Source organism: Mesoplodon bidens, assembly GCF_964165515.1.
Source record: "Mesoplodon bidens genome assembly, chromosome: X".
NCBI classification, from domain to species: Eukaryota; Metazoa; Chordata; class Mammalia; order Artiodactyla; family Ziphiidae; genus Mesoplodon; species Mesoplodon bidens.
In genome coordinates this window covers 90,971,120-90,981,294 of record NC_138163.1, presented here as the reverse complement: position 1 = coordinate 90,981,294, position 10,175 = coordinate 90,971,120, and the positions used below count along the sequence as shown (strand labels likewise).

The 10,175-nt window shown below is 41.4% G+C and overlaps 1 protein-coding gene across 1 annotated transcript; it reads left to right on the top strand.

The window, feature by feature from the left end:
- The first annotated feature begins 1,929 nt into the window (after positions 1 to 1,929).
- LOC308608357 (zinc finger X-linked protein ZXDB-like) lies at positions 1,930 to 9,772 on the top strand. The gene has a single exon (XM_081221332.1). It carries the CDS (start codon positions 2,002 to 2,004, stop codon positions 4,558 to 4,560), a length of 2,559 nt encoding a protein of 852 aa, XP_081077458.1. The 5' UTR covers positions 1,930 to 2,001; the 3' UTR covers positions 4,561 to 9,772.
- Positions 9,773 to 10,175: the final 403 nt, after the last annotated feature.

The following is a 10,175-nucleotide window of genomic DNA, read 5'->3' as shown; positions in this document are numbered from 1 at the left end:
TGTAGAAAAGCTGAAGATATGCATACTCTGTGGGCCAGTGCTTCTGTTCTTGCATGTATACCCAACAGACTTTTAAAGATGAGTCCCATGAAAAATGCCCAAGAATGTTCTTTGCACCATTGTTCATAATAAAAAGCTAAAAACAACCCTGGATGAACCCAGTGTTCATCCAGTGTAGAATGAAATAATCATATCATAATCACTTTGCTAAAATCATGCACTGGAATGCTAGTCAACAATGGAGACAAAAGATCTACGGCTACTAGGAACAACATGGATGAGTCTCTCAAATAAATATGATACACAGTGAAAGAAGCAGGCCATAAAAGGGAGCATGCAGCAAGATTCTGTTGATATAACTTCATATAAACTGTATTGCTTAGGGATGCATACAAAAGTTGTAAAATCATTTAAAAAAAAAAGCACTGAAATGATTATCACAAAGTCAAGATAACGACTATATCCATAGGGGAGGGTATGGTTTGTAATTGGGAGGAATACGGTGGATGTATTCTGGAAGGCTGGCAATGGTCTATTTCTTGACCTTCGTCCTGGTTACAGGGGTGTTTGCTTTTATAAATTATCTAAACCTGGAAGATATGTTTGATGCATTCCTCTATACCTCATATTTGAAAAAAGATGTTTCCTCCAAAGAATGTAATAGAAAGAAAAATATGTGATGTAGAAATTTTGATGAGGTTTGAATTGTTATGGATGAAAAACTTGATCTTTTAATCAAGAGATAAGCAAGTATCCATTATCATTAAAAGAGGGGAAAGAAGGGATTACTTTAACTATAGGTATCCCATAATCTAGTCATCACTCTAAACCTTTCTCTTGCCAGATTAATTCACCCTGTATTTATATCAATTCCCAACTCACTGATGACAGACAAATTGAAGGATCATCATCAACATTAATAAGATCATTAGGCATCACAGGCCAAATCCATTACAGTGAGACTAGGCCACCACACTTAAATGCAAGCAGGCACATTGGGGCTATTGGGCATGCAAAAGGCATCTGTGCCTTGTTCTCAGGAGAGTCCACTGCAGTAACTTAGGATTTAACCTTATCACATTTAACTAGTACTCTTGTCCAGAGACCGCCATGTGCTAGAGAATCTAGAGTAAGCTGAGGAATGTCCTCATCATGCTGTGAGACTGGACATAAAATTTACCATGGTGCAACCAACGGTGGAAGAGCAAAGAGTTGGTTTAGGTTGTGTACCTTATAGGGAGAACCCCGGAGTGGGCTGGGTTCTCCAGATTTCAATATAAATTGTTTCATCCTCCAGGTTTTGCATTTCTACGCTGAACAGTGCTAATCTGCTTTGGCCCCACCTCTTATTCAATCTAGTCTCTGCACCAGCAGGGCAAAAAATTTAACTATGCGACAAATTTTCCTGAAGACATTGCTCAAGACAGTTCTGGATATGGAAGCTTTCCAGGAAATTTTTTTAAAAGACAACCTTTTCAGTAGGAATTAGTAGCACTATGGTTGTTTAATCTCGACACATAGCGTATTCTCTCAGGAATTTTCTGTCATCCATTAATCCAGCCATCCATCCAGAAAACAATGTTTAATACAGGATAAGTGCTAACCACCATGTTTAGCACTGGGAGGGGCTGGGGGTGTGTTTATTTTGGTACATAAATCGGTAGTGAGGTACCGATTTATGTTGCATTTAGCAGATAGATACCTAAGGTATTCATTCCAGCACCATTTCCCCTGTATCTGGGAAGACCTCCTTGATTTCCTACTAATATTAACTGTGGAACTTATTTATGTATACGAGGCTCTGCCCCTGGGCTTTCTATTCTGTTCTAGAGACCCAGTACCAGAATATTTAAATCACGGTGGCGTTAAACACGTTTTAATATCTGATAGGGCCAGTTTCTGCGCATTGCACTTTTTTTTTTTCCTTTCAGGAACGTGTTCGGGCCCGCGGCAGGGGGCGGGGTCGCGCCTCCTCCGCGACTCTGGTTCCAGCGGGGCCTCATGGACGCGGAGATGGAAATCCCGAGGCTGCTCCCGGCTCGCGGGTCGCGACAGGGCGGCGGCGCTGGCAGCCCCGGGGGCGGCGGCCGGATCCACAGAGGTCCTGACCCGCGGGCCGGCCAGGCCCCCGCGCGCCGCCTCCTGCTGCTCCGGGGCCCCCAAGATGGCGGGCCCGGGCGGCAGCGTGAGGTGGCCCGTGCGGCCTCCCCGGGCCCGGGCCCTAGCCCGTTGGTGCCGAGGCCCGATAACGCTGGCGGAGTCGGCGGAGTCGGCGGAGTCGGCGGAGGCGGCGGAGGCGGCGGAGGCGGCGGAGGCGGCGATGGCGGAGGCGGCGGAGGCGGCGGAGGCGGCGATGGCGGCGGCGATGGCGGCGGCGGCGGCGGCGGCGATGGCGATGACTTCTTCCTGGTGCTGCTGGACCCGGTGGGTGGAGACGTAGATTCCACGGGCGCCAGCCAGGCCGCAGGGCCCCTATGGAGGGAGGAGGCCGGGCTGGGCCCACGGTTCCAGGGGCACGAAAGCGGCGCGAACCCCGAGGGCCGCCCTGCGCTGGGCCCCAGCTTCCTGTCCGCTATCCGCGCCCCAGTCCCGGCCCTGGCCCCGATCCCCGCCCCAGGCCTGGGCCCCGCCGCGGCCTTCGCGGGCACCGTCACCATTCACAACCAAAACCTGCTGTTGCGCTTCGAGAACGGCGTCCTCACCCTGGCCACGCCCCCGCCGCCAGCCTGGGCGCCTGGGGTCGCCCCTGCCCCGCAGCCCGGGGGTCTGATCGCCCCGCAAGCGGGGATCCCGCACGCCGCGCAGCCTGGCGACTGTCCCGAGCTGCCGCCCGACCTCCTGCTGGCCGAGCGGGCTGAACCCGCGCCCGCCCCAGCGCCCGAGGAGGAGGCGGAGGGCCCGGTTGCTGCTGAGAGCCCCCGCGGGCCGCTAGGCCCGGGCCAGGGCGTGGTGCTGTACCTGTGTCCTGAGGCGCAGTGCGGACAAACCTTTGCCAAGAAGCACCAGCTGAAGGTGCACCTGCTGACGCACAGCAGCAGCCAGGGCCAGCGGCCCTTCAAGTGCCCCCTGGGTGGTTGCGGCTGGACCTTCACCACCTCGTACAAGCTCAAGAGGCACCTGCAGTCACACGACAAACTGAGGCCCTTTGGCTGCCCGGCAGAGGGCTGTGGCAAGAGCTTCACCACGGTGTATAACCTCAAAGCACACATGAAGGGCCATGAGCAGGAGAACTCATTCAAATGCGAAGTGTGTGAGGAGACCTTCCCCACGCAGGCCAAACTCAGCGCCCACCAGCGCAGCCACTTCGAGCCTGAGAGACCCTACCAGTGCGCGTTTTCGGGCTGCAAGAAGACGTTTATCACAGTGAGTGCCCTGTTTTCCCATAACCGCGCCCACTTCAGGGAACAGGAACTCTTTTCCTGCTCCTTTCCTGGCTGCAGCAAACAGTACGACAAGGCTTGTAGGTTGAAAATTCACCTTCGGAGCCACACTGGTGAGAGACCTTTCCTTTGTGACTTTGAGGGCTGTGGCTGGAACTTCACCAGCATGTCCAAACTCCTTAGGCACAAAAGGAAGCACGACGATGACCGGAGGTTCATGTGTCCTGTAGAAGGCTGTGGGAAATCTTTCACGAGGGCTGAACATCTGAAAGGCCACAGCATAACCCACCTGGGCACAAAGCCTTTTGTGTGCCCCGTGGAAGGCTGCTGTGCCAGGTTCTCTGCTCGAAGTAGTCTCTACATTCACTCCAAGAAACACTTGCAGGATGTGGACACTGGGAAAAGCCGATGCCCAGTCTCCACTTGTAATAAACTCTTCACATCCAAGCACAGCATGAAGACCCACATGGCCAAAAGGCACAACCTTCGCCAGGATCTCTTAGCTCAGCTAGGAGCTGCAAATTCTCTTACGCCCAGCAGTGAACTTACCAGCCAGGGGCAGAATGACCTCGGTGATGCGGAGCTTGTGTCTCTCTTCTCTGATGTGCCCGGTAATAGTTCTGCTGCAGTATTGGACACCGCATTGGTGAACTCTGGGATCTTGACTATTGATGTGGCTTCTGTGAACTCAACTCTGGCAGGGAACCTCCCTGCTAATAATAATAATAATTCCTTAGGGCAGGCGGTGGACCCTCAGGCCTTGATGGCCACCAGTGACCTTCCTCAAAGTCTGGATACCTCACTCTTCTTTGGAACGACAGCTGCTGGTTTTCAGCAGAGTCCCTTAGATACGGATGATGTCTCAAGTCTAAGTGCGGGGCCATTGGGATCTCTGAGCTCTTTGGCTATGAAAACCTCGAGTCAAGAGTCCCAAGCTTTGACCCCCAGCAGTAAGCTAACAGTAGACGCAGATGCTCTGACTCCTTCGAGCACCCTTTGTGAAAACAGTGTCTCGGAACTACTGCCGCCAACCAAAACGGAATGGAACGTACATCCTGACTCTGACTTCTTTGGACAGGAGGAAGAAACCCAGTTTGCATTCTCCAATCCAGCAGGAAACCATGGGTCTCAGAAAGAAACAGAACTTATCACAGTGACTGGCAGCTCATTTTTGGTATGAACTAAACTCTATTCATTCCTTGCCACATGGCTTACTTTTATTGATGACACTCAATTTTAAGAGTATTCTGGACTAAATGTTTAAATGCAGTCATTTCTTATAGGTTTGAAAAAGAACAGAGCCCTGGGCTACAAGTTTGGAGATTTAAATTCTGATCTTGAGTCTGGAACTGACAGGTTGTGTGACCTTGAGCAAGTCACTTATCCTATCTGAGCCTTAATTTCCTTATTTATAAAATGAGGTGGTTTGAATAGATTGTTTCTAAGGTCATTCCAGCTCTATTTTCATCATTTTGTGCTGTTCCTTGAAAATTTTAGGACCTTTTACAATGATTAACAATTGCATGTGCTCCTAATGTAATGAAAAATGCATTGAGAGTTAATGATCTGAGAAGATGGAACTGGTGTTTAACTTTAAAAATTTAATGGAAATTTTACACAGTGCTAAAATATTTCTAAAATCTTGTGGTGAGCTTAAAAAAGAAGAAAGCTGAAAATCTGGGTTGGTTCTTTTTACCTGTTTATCTTTGTAGCCTCTTTTTTTTTTTTTTTTTTGATTGAAGGCTCTTTTGGGGAAAGTTCCAGGAATTTGATGAGACTCAGACTCAGAAATACTGACTTTGTGGTGTTGAATAAGTGGCCTTATTAAGTCATTTCCTCTCACTAACCATCAGTTCCCTAGGTGTAAAGCTGTTATTGTAATTTACACATACCTGATGCATTGTAGACTTTTTCTATCCTAGTAGTTAGGTATGGAGGGAAAAATGTTTTGTATTTTGGCATGTTGTAGTGAATTTTTACACCTTTCCTGCCCCTCTTATTCCCTTCCTCAAAGAAATTAGCATAATTTAACACCATGCTCATGTGCAGGCAGTAATGCTTTATGCAGGTTAAGAAACAGAAAAGGGAATCTCTTCCACAGATTAAGGATTTTTCTCCACACTATTCTGTGACTTTGCCAACTTTGCCAGTGTCTTTACTCTTGCATCCAAAACCATCCTATAGAGTGACCGGAGAGCCTGTGGTTCCAAGGAAATCTGGGAATAGACCAGAGTAAGGTTTTTCTCCCCTCTGTGCCCTGGAGAGCTCATTGTTTGCCTTCTCCCAGAGTTGGATTGAGAGTTTTATTTTGCATTTTGAGTAAATATTATCTGTCTTACTTGAGTATAGCATTTTACAGTTTATGTAGCACTTTCACAACTGTTATATTTGATCCTCACATATTATGAGATAGTTATGGCAAAATTTCAACTATAAGACATATTAAAATTTACCTAACTCTTACTTAGTAACTCTTGTGTGTGTGTGTGTGTGTGTGCACATCAACTTTCATTCTATTCTTCTGAGTTTCATGATGACTTTTGTTTATAACCACTTGTTCCATTCCACATTAATATATGTCTCTTACCTTCTGCCAGCTCTGCTCCCTCTCCAACCTATTCTCTAGCATGTCCACTCCATTCCTTGCCATGATCTCCTTTTTTTTAATTAGGTAAGTCTTTTTCATGGTCACCATCTCTCAGCCATTCAGGACATGGCCCATTTTTCAGTCCCAATATTTACTGCAAGTCTGAGTGTGCATTAAGAAATTTTCTGGATTTAGAGGTCAGTGTGTTTATATATGAATCAAATAATAATAGAAATGTTTTATATAAGGTTTTATGAGACATGTAGTTCTTCTATTCTTCTAAAATTTTTAACATGTAGTTCTGCTAGCAAACACTATTAGTTGCTGTGAAACATTCTAATCCAGTACTGTTTGTATGTACATTTGTTGATAACAATTATAGCACTTTGGCAGTGCACTTTATAATTTGCCATTTTGAAATGCATCTGTACTGTCTAATTTTTAAATTGGTTGTACTCACTCAGTGAAAAAGCAAAAAGTATACATAAATTTGTAATCCAAAGAAATGGTCAGAGTGTGATTTTTTGTAACCATTTAACAGTTCTCCCTCAGCATTTTGGAAGGATTTTTAAGCCCATTTTAGAAATGTGTTGTCATTAGTTAAGTCCTCTTAAATAAGTTATTCTTCTTTTCCTACAGATAGGAATGCAGAAATCCCAGGTGAACATGCAGGTCTTAAGCATCTGTTAATATATATAACCATAAAAATATTTTAAAATCCTGTCATTTTGTTTCTTCAATCCCTCATTAAAAACAATCATAAAATATGCTTTTGTTCTATTCTGTGGAATTGTCAAAGGAAAGATTTTACTTTTCTTGAAGATAAAAATCTTGTAATTATTTATGGGCCCACATGGTTTCTTTCTGTCAATTTGTTCAAAAGATTTCTCATTCAATACCATTTTTCCAACATGATGGTGAAAATAGCATGAAATTACAGTCAAAAGTATCAGTACAAACATAATGGTTACATTTTTTGTTAGTGTTGGCATAAATTTGCCATTAAAATGGGATATAATTTAATGTTATCTCATTTGATTTAATGTTATCTCATTTGCTTTTTGTGCTTCTTCAGTCCTTGGTTTATTAAAATTTTGCCAATTGAAAACACAGTAACAAAATACTTTGCAGGAAGGTTTGCGTCCAGGGGACTCTGTTGAACATATTCATCATGAGTTAAAATACGTTTATTTTGACATTTTTACCCTGGTCTCATTATAGTATTACATAATTGAAAGGCTTGAGTAGTAGAGGTGAAACTTGATAGAATATGAGGGTCATTTTTCTCTGGATTAAATACTTCATATTCCCATCCAGCAAAAATAAGAGTATTTATGACTATTCCTTGATTCCAGATAAAGCATTGATTAATTGCCTATTTGGGAATATCCATAATCCCTTAGTAATTACTGATATCAAACAGATCCATTTGATGATTCGGTAATAATAAAACCTAATTTAGATGCAGCTCATTCAAAATATTGATAATAGTGATAATTGAAATATAAGGCTGAGCTGAAATTTATGTAATTTACATTTTTGAACAAAAGATTTGTTTAGCAATTTTTTAGAAAGTGAAATGTGTTTTGCACATTTAGAGAACAGGTTATCAGGCACTTTGACCACAACTATATATTAAAAGCAAAGCACTCATTACAAATTAATTTTTTATATTTTTCAAATCTGATTTGATTTGGTAACAATTTTTAAGCTAGGGACCTCACTGTATATTCCGAGTTAATTTACTGACTATATACAAAAATACAAGGTAGAAGAGTACTAAGGATGTAGATGAGAGGTATAAAATGTGAGCTACTTCTTAATCTTGGAGAGGACATAGGAATTAAATATTTCACATCTAAACAATATCAGCAAGCATGTGTTCAGACACTAACTTAATGGCTTGGAGGGAAAGGAGGGGCAGTAGCTATGCTTTAACGGATGGTTAGATTTAGTTACATAGATAAGAGAATAGGTGAATTCCAGCCAGGAAAAAAAGCACAAGGAAAGAATTTGAAATGGAATTGGCCACACAACACGGAAAGACAACCTAGCTCAAATGCAGGACGCATGTTTGATAAGTGCTAAGTGTTAGGCTTAGACTGCCAATATGGAGCCAATCTGAAGAGCTAAGAAAACCAGTCACAGGGGATAGGACTTTATTCTGGACATGGTTAAGAGTCAGTGAAGATATTTAAGAAGAGAAGTCAAATGATGAATATATAGAAAGTTTAATATAGTAGACATGTACAATGTGAATTTGATGAGGGGAGATGATAGGGAAATCATTTAGGAGTCTATTGTAATAATTTCACGGTTCTGTGATGAAGGTTTGGACTGGGGTTGTGGCAGAAAAGGACAGATTGGAGATGTTTCTAAATTGGAGAAACAAATATAACTTGGTGACTCACTGAATATATGAAACATCTTTGAGAAAAAGGAAGATCAGAAATGACTCTAAGGATTTTTTTTTGTTGAAACTAAAAATTACATTTCATTAACATGAACAAGAGGTTGGGTATTGAAGTCTTTTCAGGAATATATATTGAAAGATAATTAGTTCAGGGCATGTTTAATTTATTGGGAAGTGATAAATCAGTTATCCCTGAATAAACTATACATATTGTGGATTATACACACCACTAGACAGTGAGTGCCATTTCATCTCCCTTGGCTCCCTCATGTATTCTCAGATTTATATTCAATGTTTGTACTCTTGTTTGCCTTTGAGTATTTACAGGCCTCTTCAACCTCATACCTCCCAGAATACACTGCATCAAAATGAGCTATGTCACCTTTGTCTGACAGTTCTTTCTTACTACTACTCTCTTCCTTACTATGGATATTCAACGGATGTTTTATGTGGTACTTAGTAATATAATAAATCATTTCTCCAGAATTTGGGGGATGCTGCTTAGTCATTAATTTCAATAGTTCCTCAATATAAACTCTGCAAAATTGAATTTTACCTGTATTTTTCTCAGATTGGAAGTGATAGGCCTAGAATTGTCCAAAAATAACTTCCATGTGATCCTTGGGTCTCCTTACTCATAATCCCCTCTGTGACTAAGTAATGTGTGGGAACTCAGTCACAGGGATCACATTCTCTCTTATTTACATACCCTAGCATATTTTCTCCTTTTTCTTGTTACTCTTACCACTAATGGTGATAACTCAGGAGGAATGGAGTCCAAAGAAAGAGTGAGAGAGTAAATAAGTAGCATAAATAACTACCTAACAATTACATTTTGTTTGATGGTGAATTTTGCTGTCCTGCATTGTCGACAGAAGGCTTCATCTCATTCTAATTTTCCGCTGACATTTATGGACCTGAAAAACACTTGGCCTACAGAAAATAATTCATTGTTTTAAACAAAGCAAGACAATGATTCTTAACACTAATAAAGTGTGAATCCCTTAGGAATATCTCGTATTGTTATCAGCTTATTAAGAAGCTGGTAATTATTGAGTGCCTACTCTGTGTGAGATACTATAAGGTTTAAAACAAAAGCATATTTTATCAGTTCATTCAAACAAACATTTTTGAGCACATATTTGACAATTTCTGTTGTTATGCTCACAAACATTATTATCCAGAGAAAGAAAATCTCAAGCAATGAAAAATAATATATAATCAAGTTCTAAATGGTTACATTTTGGAATAATAAAGGATTAAATATCAGCTGTCATTCTTAGAGTATGGACTAAAAATCATGATAAGGAAAAATTCAATGCACAGATTATCAAAGGTATTTCCAAAAATTCTAAGAATCTAAAATTTAATCTGGCATACAGCAGTTAGATTAAACTATCCTAAATTAAAATTTAAACAAAAATTTGAGTGGTAGCTTAAATAATTATAGCAAAATTCTTTGGTAAATAACTTTTAAATTATGCTTTATTTTTATTTATTCTAAATTGGAATCCTGGATGTAGTGTTATATATGAAAGTGATCTTTTGTAAATCATATAAAATAAATATGTTATTTTGAAAGAGAAAACTATAGAATATAAATAAATGGTGTTAAGATACATAAAATTTCCTTTCCTTATATTAGACAATAATAGCAAATTTTAATTTTCTGAAATAAAAAAACAAGGACTTTAATTTGAATGTAACTATTTCATATAGGTACACTAGTTGAAAAGAAGAGTATATAAATTTCATGTGATATTTAGGACTGAGAACTGGAATTTAGCATGGCGAA